The 18,389-nt window shown below is 31.8% G+C and overlaps 2 protein-coding genes across 5 annotated transcripts; both read left to right on the top strand.

The window, feature by feature from the left end:
- The first annotated feature begins 1,566 nt into the window (after nt 1–1,566).
- On the top strand, nt 1,567–6,395 carry LOC115705210 (protein-tyrosine-phosphatase PTP1). 4 transcript variants are annotated; one of them, XM_030632476.2, is made up of 9 exons: nt 1,567–2,084; nt 2,170–2,266; nt 2,359–2,441; nt 2,987–3,127; nt 4,041–4,175; nt 5,273–5,421; nt 5,505–5,646; nt 5,765–5,852; nt 5,947–6,395. In XM_030632476.2, the coding sequence occupies exons 1-9, from the start codon at nt 1,899–1,901 to the stop codon at nt 5,952–5,954; spliced, it is 1,029 nt and encodes a 342-aa protein (XP_030488336.2). In that variant the 5' UTR covers nt 1,567–1,898; the 3' UTR covers nt 5,955–6,395. The 4 variants fall into 4 exon arrangements, 3 of the variants coding, with proteins under 3 accessions (XP_030488336.2, XP_060962466.1, XP_060962467.1); XR_009685140.1 differs by lacking the exon at nt 5,947–6,395 and having other exon boundaries at nt 1,578–2,084; nt 5,510–5,646; XM_061106483.1 differs by having other exon boundaries at nt 1,578–2,084; nt 5,765–6,395.
- A 4,272-nt stretch (nt 6,396–10,667) lies between these two features.
- On the top strand, nt 10,668–16,682 carry LOC115705226 (protein PSK SIMULATOR 1). Its single transcript, XM_030632498.2, has 14 exons — nt 10,668–10,896; nt 11,085–11,119; nt 11,213–11,788; nt 11,971–12,296; nt 12,440–12,532; nt 12,645–12,735; nt 13,581–13,674; nt 14,012–14,109; nt 14,323–14,392; nt 14,575–14,669; nt 15,113–15,229; nt 15,364–15,440; nt 15,667–15,711; nt 15,787–16,682. The coding sequence occupies exons 3-14, from the start codon at nt 11,453–11,455 to the stop codon at nt 16,301–16,303; spliced, it is 1,959 nt and encodes a 652-aa protein (XP_030488358.2). The 5' UTR covers nt 10,668–10,896; nt 11,085–11,119; nt 11,213–11,452; the 3' UTR covers nt 16,304–16,682.
- The last annotated feature ends 1,707 nt before the right edge of the window (nt 16,683–18,389 follow it).

An 18,389-nucleotide genomic window follows, 5' to 3' on the forward strand; every position in this document is an offset into this window, starting at 1 on the left:
ATATAGGTAGTACCATCAATCCATTTAAGCCTTATTCAACTATGTAGTCTCGTACCTAAAGTTTTATATTCAGGCGGCCCAACCCGTTTTTATAAAAGCCCATTTTTTATGTAGGCCCGATCCGACTAATATTATAAAACGGGTCGGGTCGAGCTAGGCCGAGCCTGACCCATATTTTTGAACTAAGCCCAACCTGTCCTATAAACACATATTTATTTATATTGGGCCGAACCTATGCTGGGCCTAGACAGATCAGCTTGTTTTTTATGAAATGATTGACCTATATTTATCAAATAACCCCTAAACGAGCTTATGAAAAATTGCTATTTTCTTTCATTTTTTAAATTAATTTCTAATTTTAAAGCATAAATAAATTATATCAATTAAAATGAGCTTCAAAATCACAAAAGAAAATAAACTATAATTACAATTACATGGTTAATAACCAAAATAATATCACCATAATAGTAGTTCATTAATAAATTTTTACATAAAGCTCTCAATAATATTCTACATAATCTCTTTCAACAAAAAAAAATGTTCAACATATCAAAATATGCTAACATAATTTAAAACTAGGCAAAGGATATGTTAAAAATATAAATATGTATTATATATTAAAGTAACTAACTTTTTAAAAAATATAGTTTTAAAATATTTAAATAAAGTATACGAAAGAATAAATGAATTATTAAATAAAAAATTATTTTATGAATTTCAATTCGTGTTTTATTTTGTGCTTTCGTGTTTATTGTGTTGTGCCTGTGCTCATATTAATTTATGTCGTGTTGGATCCAAGCCCATATTTTTTCGTGTCGTGCCGTACTCGTGTCACCCGTGTACTAGTTTCGTGTTGTGCTAAAAAATTCAACTCAAATGTACAACTTTATTTATACTTACACAATCTCAAAAATCATCCCACTGAATATTTCCCAAATGATATGGAATTGCAGAACTCTTAAATCTTTCCACTTGCATTGCAGAGACTCTAACTCTCACACTTATGGTATCAACTATCAAACAATATATTAGTTGAGCTTACATATTTTATCTTTAAGTTAAAAGAATATTGCAATGTCCAACACCACTACAAAATAGCTCCTTGCACTTAATTGTGAACCCAAAATTAATAACAATACTAAAAATGGCGCCTTGCAATTAATATCAACACTAAGTATTACTATTAAATACCAATAGTGTCCAACACTACTATTAAATTAAAATATATAAAATCTAACACATTTACTAATAATAGTATAACATTTCATAGTAATATTTGACACTAATAATATCTTTTTAGTTAAAGACTTTACACTCAATTCTTTTGTTTTATAGAAGCATCTTTAAATTACATAGCTAGAATTCAATATGATAACCTCCAATATATATATACACACCCCCAATATTCTTTATATGTTTATATTATGTAAAAACTAATATTATGTTTATAATTATTACTTTTACTTATAAATATACGTTGTAACTAATCAAAATACATATACATTATTTCTGGATTTTTTCTCAAGAGAAGCATATATCCCCCTCGCCTCTACATAGGTCCGCCCATGTCTATATGGCTCAAGTGGTTGACTCTATACTCAATTCACAACTCATTAGTAATGACTTAAAATGACAACCTTAATCGACAACACATATTTAATTCATTCATTATTATGTTATGTGCATGTTTGGTTGGACACCAATTATGAAAGAGTTCACTCAAAAACTTATATAGGGGAGGGGACCATTATTTCACCTCACCAATTGCTATCTTTACACGCTACCAAACACGCCACTATCCAATCCAAACACATTCCCTATTCCCACTTCTCTCCTTCATTCTGGGGAACGTTGCTTTCACGCGCTCCCGTACTCATCGGAGATCGCCGACCTCCGCCATGGCCTCCTCCGCCGCCGCCGCAGCAGCAGCAAAATCTCTGTCTTCGCTTAACTTTTCCCCCGATCCTCCGCCGAAGCTGCAACTGACACCGGATCAGATTAAGTACTGCTCTGAAGCTCTCCGATCTTTGAAGGAGAAGATCCAAAAACCTCATCAGATTAACCAGGAGTTTGATTCTGTCCAGGTATTTTTAGGTTTTTCTTCTCAAAGTTATTTGCGAAAATGGAAGCTTACTGAGTTGTGATTTTGTTGAACTTTTTTGTTTTCAGGATAGTAAGATAACGCCGTCGGAGATGAAGCGGAATTGCAGTGTTGCTATTGATGGTGTTAATTTGAGCAAGAATCGCTACACTGATGTATTGGCCTGTATGTATTAAATTTTTAGGGTATTTAGTAGAGATTTGTTGTTAAATTTGATTATTGGATTGATTTTTTGTGTTTTTGGTTGTGAATGTCAGTTGATAGAACTAGAGTTGTTCTTGATTCTTGCAAGGACTATAGACCTGCTGCAAAAGGCTACATTAATGCCAACTTCATTACCGTAAGTTTTTATGTGTTTTCTTAGTATAAATATATATGTGTGTGATATATTCTTCTTTTGAAACTAAACAAAATCTTGTACTCAGAAGAAATGTGGAATAAATTCACCATTATAATGCATATTAAAATTGCATTACTAACTTTCAATCTCTAATCAAATTTGTTAAATTTTCTTAGTTTGTGCAGCCAAAGTGCCACTCAGTGTTTGATCTTATCCCGTAATATTTCAATGTTTTTCTCATAGTCTTTGAAGATTCTCTTACTTCTTTCTAACCAAATTTCCCCAAAAAACTTCGTTACTGCTTGAATGGGCCAGATTATGTTGAATTGTTAAATTATAGTTTGGGCATGTTTACTGATTCACAAGATAAGAATATAATTAAAAAGCAATGAAAATTGATACATTTCTCAATTGAATTAACTTATTATTTTTTGGATATTCCAAATTTTGTATCTCGAATTTGTTAGGGAATTCATGAATCCTATTAGTAGCACAATCTACTTCACAAATTATGACAATTGAGAAATGGTATCTATTTGTTGTAGGTTTCTTCTTCCGAAAGCATTTCTCGGTTTATTGCTACACAAGGGCCACTTCCTCACACTTATGAGGATTTTTGGGAAATGGTGATCCAATACAAGTGTCCTGTTGTTGTGATGCTAACACGATTGATTGACAACTATAAGGTACTTAATTGTTATCCGCTCAAGTTAAGATTATGTTATCATATTTTGTATTATCAGATTATTTCTGTTATAGTTATCAGTTGTTCATTTGATAGCGTCTAAGGTTAATTTGCACGATATGTACTTTTGGTTTTGAATCTGCAAGTTCTTATTCTTAATCTTATTATTTTATTTTCTATTTGGTGGAATCTTTACTCTTGTAATGACAGTTTGTTTGCAGTCCATGATCAACTGAACTTTACTGCTAGTTTCATTTGGCATTGAATAAATCTATGATATGGTTCTTGATTGAAGGAGAAACGATTTTTGTCATAACTTTAACTCCTTTATAGAACAACTGAAACTCCCAGGCTGTCCACATTCTTCAGTCCTTAAGTTTAGGCAGAAAACTTTGATGCCAATTTCTCTTGTGGCACACTTTTGTTTCTCTTTTAAATGTCTTCCACGTATTTGTTAAACAAGTCATGAGTAGAAACTAACTTAATGTTCTTCTCACACATAAAAGCATGTGAGGAAATTTACTTTATGTATTGCCACTTGTACCGAGTAAAGATCCAGCTAGAATTTACTTTATGAACTAAGCCACATAAGTTTATGTTTCCACTGTTCCCTTTATTTCTTAGCATGCTGATTCCCGTAACTAGGGCTTCTTCGTTACTTTAGTGTGCAATGTCCGTGAGAGTTTCAGAAAATGTAGACCACAGAGAATTGCAGTAGTTTTTTTTTTTTTGAAGGTTATTGAGAGCCGTGAGGGTATTCGTATTTTGGAAGTACAAATGAGTTCTATTGTAGTTCATACGCATCTTTTTTTTTCAATAAAATTCCAACTGTATAGTCTATTATTCGCTGTGCACAAATTCTATCCTATATTGAGTAACACTTACTTCTGTTCTTCTTTAAATTGTTTGTGCAGACGGTAAAATGTGGAGATTATTTTCAGGCGGAAGATGGTCCTAGAGAATTCGGTAACATCTGTATTAATACTAAGTGGATAAGTACCACTAACACCTCGTTAGTGCTCCGCCATCTTGAGGTGAACTACAAGGAGGTAGGTAGTTCCATTTTTTGTTATTTTTTTAAATAATATTTCTGCTGTTCCAGTCATGTCTCTTTATGATCTCTGGCTGTTTCTCATAAGTATTTAGATTTTAGCCAGTATGTTAAAACATTTTTTTGAATTTTAGGAGGGAAATAAAACGCTTCCAATTGTTTTCATTTTTTCTAGTTTGGGTTCAAACAAAAACTTGAGAAATCTTTTTTATTATTAAGATATTTAGAACAATTATAAATGTGTTAATAAAAAAGAGAACATTCTAAGAAGTCTCTTGTAAAATTTTAAGAAAATATCTTTCTCCATATTTCCTTCACTCTTTTCTCTCACAATTCTTTTTATAAAATCCAAGATCTAAACAAAGCCAGTGTGAAAGGAACAAAACCAGAGTTTTTGTTTTCCCTTTCAGTTTTGTAGGATTGAAATTCCTCCTCAACCATGCGATATTTCAATAAACCTTAGTTTTACAGAACAGGACCATAATAATAATAATAATAATAATAATAATAATAATAATAATAATAATAATAATAATAATAATAATAATAATAAACTAGCTATATCGGTATTTCTTCGCCATGAACATTAGGAATGCAACACTTCCTCGTGTTGTCTAAATTCGATGTGGGTATCCAGATGTATACGGTCATTCTAGATGAGTTTGAAGAGGGCGCGCTGGTTCAACCAGCAAAAACATAAATGAAAAGCAACTCAAATATATAATTTATTTTAAATGTGGTGTAATTTTATTGTACCAACCTTTTTCAAACCTTATACGTGTATTGCATAAACCATTTCAATTCCTTTTGATAATAGATTAACAATTCTTTCCATATTTTTTTTTCAAGAACCAAGGTTCTTAATCTGGGTCTATGTTGTAGAAATTCGTAACTCTTATCTGTTTTTCATGTCATCTAGTTATTGCTTCAACATTCTTATTATACTTTGTTGTTATAAAACAAAACTTTTCGTTTTTGTTGTTCCCAAGAAAATGCGCCGGTACTTTTTCAGACCCATACAAAATATGAGAAATGTCTATTCAGAACATTATTATTATGGTGTTGGATCAACTAGACTGATTTTGTTCTCTACAGTCTGAAGAGCTGCCTAAGTCTGTTCTGCATATTCAATATCCTGAATGGCCAGATCACGGTGTTCCTGAAGATACAACAGCTGTTCGCGAAATGTTCAAAAGAGTACATCAAATACCACCAAGTATTGGCCCAATTGTGGTTCACTGCAGGTTTATCTCTTATTTGCGACTTATGGCTCTAAATTTCGGTAATCACACTACATATTCAGCTGACACAAATACCCCTCACACAGTGCAGGTATAGGAAGAACTGGAGCATACTGCGCAATTCATAATACAGTCCAAAGAATTCTTACTGGAGACATGTCTGCATTAGATCTCGCCAAAACAGTAACCACATTTAGGTCTCAGCGTATTGGAATGGTTCAAACACTGGTAATTTAATTTCTACTTTGGAATCGAAATCTTAATCAATGTTATGTTTTTGGCTATAGTCATTGATATAAAGACCAGTGCGAATAATACATCAATACTGTCTTGCATTAACTTTTAGGAGCAATTCCATTTCTGTTACTTAGCCATTGTTGATGAGTTGGAAGATCTCATTTCTGGGGTTAGCGGCGAAGGAAGTTCAAAGAGTGGTACTACTTCCAACACTTTTGATTGAATTTCTTATGTTTTTGATATTTGATCAGTTGAAAGAGTGAATCTATATATTATTTGTTTGGCATCCAGGTAAATGAGAGCAAATACTAAATGAAGTTTACAACTCCATCTACTTTGTTTTGGCCAAATTAACCATTTTCTGATTATTGGCATAAAATCAATTTGGGATGTATTAATAGTTTACCTACTTCCCCAACATTTTTCAAAAAAATCGAGATGGGCATCGTTCCGGGGACCTTGGAATGTATATTTCCTTATAGCTGCATTGATAGAGAATTATGCCTTTCATGAGAATGGTATTTGTTCCTCCTTGTAATGCTTCTAATCACTTTTGATGTATTTTTTTGGTGGACTCCTTTTTGTCACTTTTATTTTTGGTATTTTTGGTCTGTTTCCACACCAGAAGTCTATGAGTTTGTTTGATACATAATATGGGTTTCTTCACTTTGATCTATTTTAAAGAAGTTAGGCCACCAAAAAAGAAAAAAAAATCATGTGAATAAGACACAACACGAAAATATATGGGTCTCCCTAAACCCTAAAAGCATGAAAGGCCAAATCGATTCACTACCTGTCTTTGTTATACCAGTCAATATATGTTACTTTGGGAATGAATGATGAATTTGAAGTTGTGAATGTGATAAACTACTTGTTTCTATTTTTCATTTTGTTCTATGACAACCAAAAATATTATATTTAATGAGACAAGTTCCAAATATGAGTGAGTGGTGTTATATGAGTTGTAATTGGGCTCAAGGAGATAGTTGGTGTGAATTGTGAGCAACTAATTGGTGTGTTTTTCTTTCAAAAAAAAAATAAAAATAATTGGTGTGTTTAGTAACAGAAATGCTATAAGGCACAAAAATTTCATAACACATCTGATAATGTTATATCGCTATTGGTGTAATTAAATATCGGGTTTTATATTTATATATATTAGGTAATAACTTTTAGGTAGAGATGTTCATAAAATATACAATCCAATTTAATTTGCACGATCAAATTTACTAGGAATGTTGATTCACACTTGTGCGTATTGAATTAGATTAAAAAATTTAAAATCTGTACTTTTACGGATGAAATGTTGATTCACATGTAAAAGTAACTAGTTCAATCTAATTCACTCTATTCAAATATATAGATTATATATATATAGATTATATATATATATATAAAATCTATTGTACAAATAAATTTCAAAATTTAGTAAATCAAATGTATATTTCATTCTTATTTATAGAGAAAATATAATTTAAAATAGAATTAAATATTTTTTATGCATACAATAATTTTTATTCTTCCTTTGAATTTATTATTTTTTGTTTTATTTTTATTTTATTGTTGGAGACATAAAAAAAATAATAATTTATTTTATTTTGTTGTTAGTTATATGAAAATATATATTTAATAAATATTAAAAAGTAATTAATCTAAAATAACTGATTCAATCCGTATTTTTGTGAATTAGATTAGATTTGAGTTATTATGCAAATTGATTTGGATTTAAAATATGAAATCTGCACTTAGTGCGGATCAGATGCACTGTGAACAAAATAGTACGAATTGAATTGGATGAACACTCGTACTTTTAGAAAATATCGCTAATCAATCATAGAGCATCATCTCTAAATAGTGCTAAGTATAACTGGTGTCCAATAATAATACTCATTTAGTAACTAGTGACTCAAGTTTACAAAGGTACTAATACAGAAAGAGGAGTCCAATTTGAGAATATTTTGTATAAATATCTTTTATGAAATTTTTTATCAGCAAAATAATTTTTTATGATTGCAAAAACGACTATAAGTTATACCGTGCGACAATAAACAACCATTATGGTCGCAAAATAATTATAAATTTACATTGTGCGACTATCGTGATCGTATAGAATAAATTAAGTGAGGTTATTTTACAAATTTTAGTATTTTAAATAATTAGTTTGGCAAATTTTCTCCATTTTGATGGATAAAATTGCTAAGGTGCAATGAAGTTAGCTATTGCTCAAAATGATGAGAAACTCTAGTACTAACCCTTTCCATCATGAATTAAAAAAAACACATTGAAGGCTCTTTCAAACATCTCATATACTAATTATGATAATTTTCAAACCTTTCATATATTGATTGTACTGATGTTCTTATTCTTTCATGTAGGTCCAAGATTTCAATTGACCTTATTTATATCTTGGTTTTATGTTTTTCATCTTTGATTTTAGTTTATTAACTGTTTGATTGATTGTGTTCTTGAATTTTAACTTTGTTATCTTATGTTTTGAAAAACATTAGGTGTCATTTTCTTAATCATCAACTCTTTTGGATATGAGGGTGATACTTCAAAAGACAGAAATCTTATTTATATATTTTGATATTAATAAAATATTTTATACACCACCAAAGATTTCTCCAACTTGTTAATTGTTATACAGTTGTTGTCTTAAAATAATGAATGAATGTGTAATAAAATTAAGGGTAAATATTATTTTGAACCCTCTGTTTTACAAAAGTTATCAATTGGACCCTGTGTTTTGTTAAATGACAAAATAAACCTTGTATTTTCTAAAATAGTACAAATAGGACCCCGACTTGATTTTTTGTCAAAATAAATTTTAATTATAATTCGATCTAAAAGTGCTATGACAAAACTGTTTACATTTTTTTTGTATCTGTTCGTATTAAGCATTGTCTTCAAGTTGGTTGTATTAAAAAAAAAAGTTGTCAAAAATTAAACTCAGGGTCCTATTTTTACTATTTTAGAAAATACAGAGTCCATTTTGTCATTTAACAAAATACAGGGTTCAATCTGTAACTTTTGCAAATTACAGGATCCAAAATAGTATTTACCCTAAAATTAAATATATTTGTAAATTATAAACATATCCTATTTGTAAATTTTTTATATGTATAATAAAATTATTAAAAGGGTGAGACTTAGAAAATAATTAAATATATTTCATTAATAAACAAATGGATATAAAGAATAATTAAAAGCGTTATATTATATAAGTCTTAACAATTTTAAGAAAATTATAAATAATATATAATGTTGAAAATATAATTTACATTTGTGGTACGTGTGCCTGTTGGAGCAAACAACTATTAATTTTATTTTTCATATCATAAACTATTCGAAATTCCTACAAAACAAATAAAAATATATGTTATAACATCAACATACAAATTACAATAATGTATATAAAAAAATTGAAAGACATTTTTTCTAATTGCAAAAAATAAAAATTTTGTTTTCAATTAGCAAAAGTCATGCGAATATTAAGTAGGAGTATCACTTTTGCTTCTATTATAAGAGTATTAATCTGATTTTGATACTTAAATAAATTATATTTTTTTATATGACAACACACATTATTATATCGAGTTCCCATCGAACACTTTTAAAATTTTACGAGCAGATAGTGCAAAAAATGCAAAAAAATGCAATAAAACCCAAATCTATTTTTTTTTCTTCAAGAAATTAAGCAAAACAAATTACGAGTAAGAAAGAGAGGGAAGGAATGAGTTGTTAGGGGTTTGTGACTGAGCTTTCGATTTTGGGTCTTGGTTGTGTGTTTAAGCTTCCGTTTTCTAGGTTCATAGTCGATTTTACGTCTCTCGGTGCAGTCAAATTTGGTAGCCTCGATCTCTTATGCGTGCAAAAACGAGAGAGGAAGATAGAGAGGTTGCAAGAGAAAATGAGTTACAGGAAAAATAGTGTTTTCAAATGGCGTGAGCAATTTTGGAGTCAATGCAAAGATAGGCATGAATTTATTAGGGTGTCCAATTTTGAGTCAATTTTTAATTAACACTCACTTTTAAGCATAATTATCTAAATTTCCCTACTTATATGTGCATATATAAATCACATACAAATTTAACACACAAGTCACTTTTAATAAGTTAAACATTCCAAATAAAAATAGTTAATATTAAAATTACTTGTCACAAAAGTATGTCAAATTTAGGTGTACACATATAATTACCAAAATAGGTTGTCTTCTTCCCCTTATATAGAGTCCCATTAGGGGTGGTATTGGCAATTCGTGTTCGTGTCAAGACTTATATATTACAAGCAAATGTCAAACTCGACCCATCTATTAATTGCCTTAAAAACTAAAACCCAAACCTAAATAGATTGACCTGAACCGACTCGTTTAACTTGTTTATATAACGAATCATATTTAATATTTAATTTTGGTAACTTATCAACTCATTAACACATTCTAACAAGTTTAACACACTTACAATATTATTATGACACATTTATAAATAATTTAACATATTTATCTCCTGTTTAACCAAAACATATAATTCACATATAATAAATTTAAGACTATACTCTTACTCATACATAAGTCATTATCATGTCATTTTCAGATTCAAAAAATAATCCATTTAACAAACGGGTAGGCCCGACTCAAGGTATAGACATGCTAGGTTTGTGCATACAGCCCACATAAAGGCCCAAATTTTTTCCCCTTTTGTAAACACACTATTTTTACTAATGATTTTAAAAAATACCACATTTTTTTCTAAATAAGAATCAAAAAATAATTTTTTCTTATAACTCACTAAATTTCAAGACCAACCCTACAAATGGATTAGCCGTGTCAACTCAAAAATAATCCAAACCCAAACTCATTTATTTCGTACTAATTTCAAATCATGTTATCGTGTTTGACTTAAATTCCCACTCTTTTCACATCCCATCCCATATAATTTGACACGTAAGTAAGAAGCACGCGCGAGGAACGAGAGTGAAATAATAACAACAATAATTAAAAAAAAAAAAAAAGTCGTCTAAAGCAATAAACCAAATAGAGAAAGACAGAGAGAGATTTATAAAGCGATGACTTTCTATGGTTTGACCTCTTCTCTTTCTCTCTCCTCTTCTCTTTCTCTCTCTTAGTCTTAACACAGTTTACTTCTCCGAGTCACCCAAACACCCTGACTCACCCTGACTCACCGAGTCACTCTGCTTCTCTCTCTCTCCTTCCTCCTCTCCTCTACTCCCTCACCCATCTCGGTACGTTTCTCTTTCCTTTCCTTTCTTCTTATATTATATATATATATATGTTTGTACTGTTTGCTTTTTTTTTTTTGGGGGGGTTATAACCATGGCCGTCAACGTCAGTATCTCAACATCGTTAGCTTTCTCCCTATTTTTGATTTGAACAAGAATTTACAGACAAAAATATCTTTATGCTCTTGCAGATCCAACTCCTCTCTCATTCTCTCTACCTTTTTAGGTATGTTTTTGTTACTGAGAAATACAGGAATAGGGCTTGGGCTTTTCTTTTCTTTTTTGTTCTTGATTTTGATTTGGTTTGGTTTGGTTTCAGCTTGTTGACTGAGATAAGTTGATGGATTGGAGCTTCAGTCGTGATCATAATTGGTACTGTGGTAATTTTGGTAGAGCTTGGGTTTCAGTGTTGATGAATCCGTAAGCTTTTTTGAGTTTGGAGTTATTGTTTTTTTGGTTGCATTTGATTCTTTTCATAATACATAATTAGTTCTATTACTCTTAGTGTTATTCAAATTTTTGTATGGAAGTTGTGAATAGTAGTTAGTTATTGAAAATTATGGGGGGAATTTGCTCAAGAACGAAAAGATCATCTATAGACAATGTCATTGTAAATGATGATCTTCCTGGTAGTGGTAGTAATAATGCTCATGTTAATGGGCATTCGAATAATGGGTCTTATGCACTTCCCATGAAACCGGAGAGCAATTCTGCTCCTTCCTCAGCTGGTCACAGTGTGGATATGCAGTTACGTGATCCCTTTTCATTTCAAGAGGTGAATATAGTTCCTTATGGGATTGGCTCAGACGATACTAATGATGGGATTCCTCGATTGTCTCGGGTCTTGTCTCATAAATCTAGATCTACCAAGTCTAAGCAAGCTGCTGTTGCAAAGGTAAGTTTGAACTTGATGTGTTAGTTATTGTCTCACAGTAAATTCTGTTACTTGTAATCACATCAAATTAGTTTGGTATTGGTTGCAATATTTTTTGCAGTTTTATTTTCTTAAGCAATGTAGAGATTGAGATACCATAGCTATTTTCTAATTTGATGGGGTTGTTTAATTCTTTGATATAGGTTTCAGAAGTGAGCTCACTTTTGGGTAGGGCTGGTACTGTTGGCTTTGGGAAGGCAGTTGAAGTATTGGACACACTTGGTAGTAGCATGACAAATTTGAATCTGAGTAGCAGTTTTACTTCAGGGGTGACAACGAAAGGAAACAAAATTTCTATACTCGCTTTTGAAGTTGCTAATACCATTGTTAAAGGTTCCAATCTAATGGACTCCCTCTCTAAAGATAACATTAAACGTTTAAAAGCGGATGTGTTGACATCTGAAGGAGTGGACAATTTAATATCGCGAGACATGGATGAACTCATGAGAATTGCTGCATCTGACAAGAGGTTATTCAGAGAAATTGTGTTATGTCATTCCAGTTATTCATTTTTAGTTTTTCATCGAATCCTTAGATCCTTTGGTTTTGAGATATTTTAAATTAGGAGAGGAATTAACCTTTTCTTTTTATTTATTTCAACAATTTCTACAGAGAAGAATTAAATGTATTTTCTGGAGAAGTGGTACGTTTTGGAAATCGTTGTAAGGATCCTCAGTGGCACAATTTGGATCGATATTTTGAGAAGTAATCTTTTTGTTGTCAAATTATCCTTTATTTGCTTTTATTTCTTATTGTGTTTAACCGAATTTCTTCAAGTTGGTCATTAATTTGACTTTTGCTCTCTCTCTATTGATAGGCTGGGTTCTGAACTTACACCACAGAAGCAATTGAAGGAAGACGCAGAAACACTTATGGAGCAATTGATGACTTTGGTTCATCATACAGCTGTGAGTGTATAAGCACAATTATCCTATAACAAATACTACTGAATTTTATTGCTTCCCATCTTTTTCTTATTAGTTATTGTAATGTTTGAATTATAGAAATACCATACATTTGAGGTTCTGTTTACGTTTTGGCTTAGAGAGGCTTTTTATTTCATATATTCTCGTCACCTTGGAGCCTGGCCTACTAAAAGAATAGGGTGCATGTCAATTTTATCTTGTGTGGTAGTTCCTTTTTGCATTCTGTCTATTCCACATCATTACACTGAAGATCCAAAAAAACTTGTTCAAGTGATCTTGTGTTTCAGACTGCTGAAGATCTGATTTCTAGAATAGAATTGTTCTAGAAAGATATTCAGTTTTGAACTGAAAATTTTAAGTGCTCCAAAGGCTTTGAAAACTCTGGACATTATCTTAGTTTTTCCTTACTCCCTCTAGTATTAAGCTGTATTTTTGCTTCCAATCCAATAACTTTAAGCCTGTTGGAAGAGAAAAAAATAAACATTCTTTCCAGGACTTCTTGAACATGCTAGGGTCTTTGGAGAAGAATATTAGTCTATAGGTCTCATTTCCAAACTCTTTGATATTGGTTTAGTGTTTATATGGACTACTCATTCTCTTTTTGCTTTGACCAATTTGGTAATATTCTTCCACATTATTACTTTAAAGTTTTCATTTGTCTTCAAAAGATTAGCTGAAATCAGATTTGTTTATTTGGCGCATCCATGTAATTTTGATGAAATGTTATAACTTCAATATGATAATGAAAATGTAATTTAATGGACATTTGATATTTTGAATTTAAATGAGGGATACTATTGATGCTATTTTTTTCTTGTTCGGGTCAGGAATTATATCATGAGCTGCATGCTTTGGACCGATTTGAACAAGATTATCGACGTAAACAACACGAAGAGGATAATTCAAATGCTGCTCAAAGAGGTTAGAGCTTATCTAATGTAATGTCAAATTGTGTTGCAATGCTATATTATCACAATATGACCAAAGAATTGTGCCATGTTTGACTCAACAATAAATGCTATACTCTTAAAAGAATGCTAATTAAAGTTGACTGATCAAATTTCTTCTTTGTAATATAATTTATCTATTTATTTAAAAATCAATTCTTATAAATTTTATTGGGCATTTACTGAATATTATTTTATAGTTTCGATCTTCAAATAACATAATACGAAATGCGGTGCCAGATATAACATTTTAGTCACTTTTTGTTCAAATATAACATTCTTGCTTACCTACGTACTCCCTTGGCATGTAGGAGACAGCCTTGCGATTTTAAGAGCAGAATTAAAAAGTCAAAGGAAGCACGTGAGAAACTTGAAGAAAAAATCCCTCTGGTCCAAGATTCTGGAAGAGGTAACAAGTCATTACTTTTATATAGTTCATCTATTGTGATCTTGAAAAATGGATGGTTGAAACAACTTGTTATATTTTTCTGATGCTATGGAGTACAGAAATTATTAACTGGAAACTCCTTAAATGCAGGCACTTTATAATTAAAAATATATTTTTTATTTCACTTTTCTAGACAATGGTTGTCTCTCTTGAAGTTTTTATTTGTATTTACAGGTAATGGAGAAGCTTGTCGATGTAGTACATTTCTTACATGTGGAGATTCATGAAGCCTTTGGTAGTGCTGGTATGCATTAAACAAAATGCTGGATCAAATTTCTAATTATCGTCAGTCATTTACTTTTGTGTGGATTATGAGATGCTGCTGAGATACTTTGTTTTCTAGCTTAATTATTTTTACATTTTATTCATTACAAAATAATACATTCATTATTGATGTGATGATCATCTTCTCTCTGTGACTTGCAGATGTTGATAAACCAACAAAAGGTTCACAGACCAAGTTGGGTTCGGCTGGTCTCGCATTGCATTATGCAAATATTATTACGCAAATCGATACTCTTGTAAGATTTTGTCTATCCATTTGTATATTTTAGTTTGCTGACATATTACGTTACTCATGTTTAGGCATCATCAAATTCAGAGCAAGAAAAAAAAAATTGAGGATTTTTTGCTACAATCTTGCCATAACAATGTTTTCCTGGCAATTTGAATTTTTTATTTACAATAAAACTACAACCATCATAGTATTGGAAAGATGATTGTATCCTCTTTCAAAATTTTGGAACTCTGTTCTGTTTTTGTGGTCATCTTATTAATATCTCGATTTCATTTCTTATCATTACTTATATCTTTCTATAAATTTCATTATTAGAATGTGGGGGTGTCATTTTTCTTAATAGTACACTGAAAAGTAATTTTACGGATTCAATGCTAAGTTGTTTTCGAGCGAATGAAATATGATGCTTTATGACATAAACTCATGGTAGCTTCTATACATTAACAGGTGTCACGGTCAAGTTCTGTGCCTCCTAATACAAGGGATGCCTTATATCAAGGGCTTCCACCTAGTATAAAGTCGGCATTGCGTTCAAAGTTACTCTCATTTCAGGTCAAGGAAGAGGTAACTTTATTTTCTTCCAAAATGAACTTGTTTTTCGCTGAAATATGATTGTTTGTAACGGTCCTTGTACTTAGAAATTCGGTGATGGGATGAATTGTCTTAGTCATAATCTTTCCACATGCATTTTCTTGCAGCTTACAATCCCTCAAATCAAATGTGAAATGGAGAAAACATTGCGTTGGCTTGTCCCCATTGCAAATAATACAACCAAGTAAAGCTTCATTCTATTTTTTGGAGTAAATTTTTGTTTGGGTTGATGATGTCTGGTACCCCCATTTCATAATTTGCTTTATCACTTTATATTCACCGCAAAAGAACTCATATTTTAATATCCAAGAGAAGGTGACAAAGTAATTAAATTGTTTTGATTTGTCTTTTCAGTATAATTGTTTAAAAGTTAACCTGTGAGCATTTCTATTGCAATTTTATCGAAATAGGGCTCATCATGGCTTCGGTTGGGTGGGAGAATGGGCAAACACAGGGTAAGCTTTCATACAATTTCTGTCCTATAATTGTTTTGTTGTACTTTCCAAGCTAATCCGATTTAATTTCTTTAGGTCCGATGTAAACCGAAAACCTGCTGGTCAGACTGACTTGTTAAGGATTGAGACTCTACATCATGCAGATAAGGAGAAAACCGAAGCATATATTCTTGATTTGGTGGTATGGCTTCACCATTTGGTCAGCCAAGCAAGGGCTGCAAATGGTGGCATTAGGTCTCCTGTGAAATCTCCGATACGTTCTCCAAACCAGAAAACGATTCACTTCTCTTCGGGCAAGCCCAACTGTCCATCGCCTTTGTTGACTGTCGAGGATCAAGAGATGCTTCGGGATGTGAGTAAAAGAAAACTGACACCCGGGATAAGCAAGAGTCAAGAATTCGACACAGCAAGGACGAGGTTAAGCAAACACCATAGACTGAGTAAGAGTAGTAATCACTCTCCAACAAATGAAAGTAGAAGAGATCCATTCCCCATTAGAAGACCGTCCTCCGTTCCAGTCATCGACTTTGACTTAGACAGGATCAAAGCACTAGACCTCATCGATCGAGTTGACACAATTCGAAACAATTAGGTGAAAACAATGATAGGCCGAAGGATTCTCATCTCCGGCTACGTTCGAAACAGACCCATCTCGGCATTTGTCATTGTCAAGTTGTGAGCAGCGGGTGCCTTTGGATTTCGGACGCCACGGTCGGATATTTTATGCGTGAATTAGTAAAAAAAAAAGAGAGAAAAAGAAAAAGAGATAGGTGAGTGGATAGTGGTTGCTGTGTTTTTGAATGTGGAAATTTAGGGGTGAGAAGTAACATATGGTTCGAGGGAAATTTAATTGCTTGTAGAGATGGAAAAATGAACAGATAATGTGAGTTGGGTTTTTATAGTTTTCCTTTGTTCTATGTGTACAGAGTAAATTAACTAATAATTAAATGTCAAATGTCCTTTTTTTTTTACTTTGGTCTTGCCTATGTTTTTTCTTTTCATGTCAAGTTTTGTTTAGCTGTAGCACTTGACCATAGTATGACCAGGTTGACAATTGTTGGAATTGGCAGAGTTTTTAGATTTTTTGAATTGAGCAAGATTGGCCATAGGATTGTTGAGATCAATCAATGATGTGGATTGATTTAGCTCAAGGCGCATCTCATGATTTTGAAACATGTATTGGACTTCTTGGAGACTCAGTTAATCTCTTGATGTGAGATTGACAACTATTGGTTCGTATTTGTTTCCAACACCAGCAAGGATGTATAGAATCAATTGATCTTCTGAGACTGGATTTCTAGCCGCACGTAAGCTATCGACAAAGCTTTTCGTCTTGAGCTCGTATTTGTCAATGGTCATAGAGCTTTTTTTGGTGTTCTGTAACATGGACATCAGATGGATCATACGTGCTTTGGATCTGGTGTTGAACAGTTGCTCAAGAATTGTCCGAATTTCAATGGAGGACTAAGAGTTGACAACATGCCTAATCATTGATTCAGAAATGAGGATAGTAACCAAGAAATGAGAAATTGATCTAATCGCATTCAATGAATGAAGTATGGATTACGTACCATATGTTGTGATTTTATACCCTAAATAAAACTCATTTTCAATCTAATCTGATTTGTTATCAATAAAAGATTATAAGTCATTTATGTTTACATGTAATTTTTATGTTTATGGTTTAATGTGTACAAAATCTGTGAAGTTCTAAACATATAGTTATTCACAATTACAGTGATGTCAACACAGTAGAATGTAATTGTGATTATATGTTTCAAAAGATAATTGTGATTAAAACATTGGCAAAGTATGTTAGTTTCAGATGTATGGAGTATACATTGAACCGGGACCGATATTGATCTTAGTAAAGATATTATAATCGTACCGTTGTATCTTTCTAAATCAATATCATTGGTTGATCTTAGATCAAAAGATCTTTATCCTGACATGCTTAGGTTCAATATCAGGAGTACTACTTATGTTCTTTGATTTGTTAGTTAAGCCTACTTTTTGGTCAGGGTGATACGTACATTTCGGGAACATGATAGTACAATTGAGTGGGAGCGCTAAATATAGATATGGAATCTATAGCTTCTATCTGGACATAGAAGTGAAACGATGATTTCTTTCAAGCTTGGCTTAATAGAGATAAATTGAAGAGCTCTTGTTTCAGTGATTATATTAGCTCACTGAAATATCATTTATAGAAAACTAAGTGTTTTAAGGATAAAATACATTGAGGAGTGAAACGGTAAATTTATCCCTACTCGGCGTAAATCATCTATAGAGGATCTTTGATTATTGGGATTAGAAAGATGGTTAAATATTTATAGCGTATTTATATCGTGGAACATATAGAGCGTTCTATATGACTGAGAGTGCAATTTCAAGTTCTATGGTGGATGCAATAAAGAATTAATAAGTTAGGAAATTCACTTGGTAAATTCTAGATCTGCTTATTGGAAGCTCGATTGTATAGGCCCATGGTCCCCATACTAATTGAGACCATACTGCTTGTAAGACTCAGTTAATTGATTTTAATTAATCAATTATAATTCTAAAATTAGACTGTCTAGTTTAAGAATTTTCACTAAGCTATGGCTTAATTGTGAAGAAAAGAGATTCTAAGTTTTTATATGTTAATTAAGAGACTTTATTAAGTCTAATTAATAAAT

This window comes from Cannabis sativa, chromosome X (genome assembly GCF_029168945.1).
Source record: "Cannabis sativa cultivar Pink pepper isolate KNU-18-1 chromosome X, ASM2916894v1, whole genome shotgun sequence".
Classification (NCBI taxonomy): Eukaryota; Viridiplantae; Streptophyta; class Magnoliopsida; order Rosales; family Cannabaceae; genus Cannabis; species Cannabis sativa.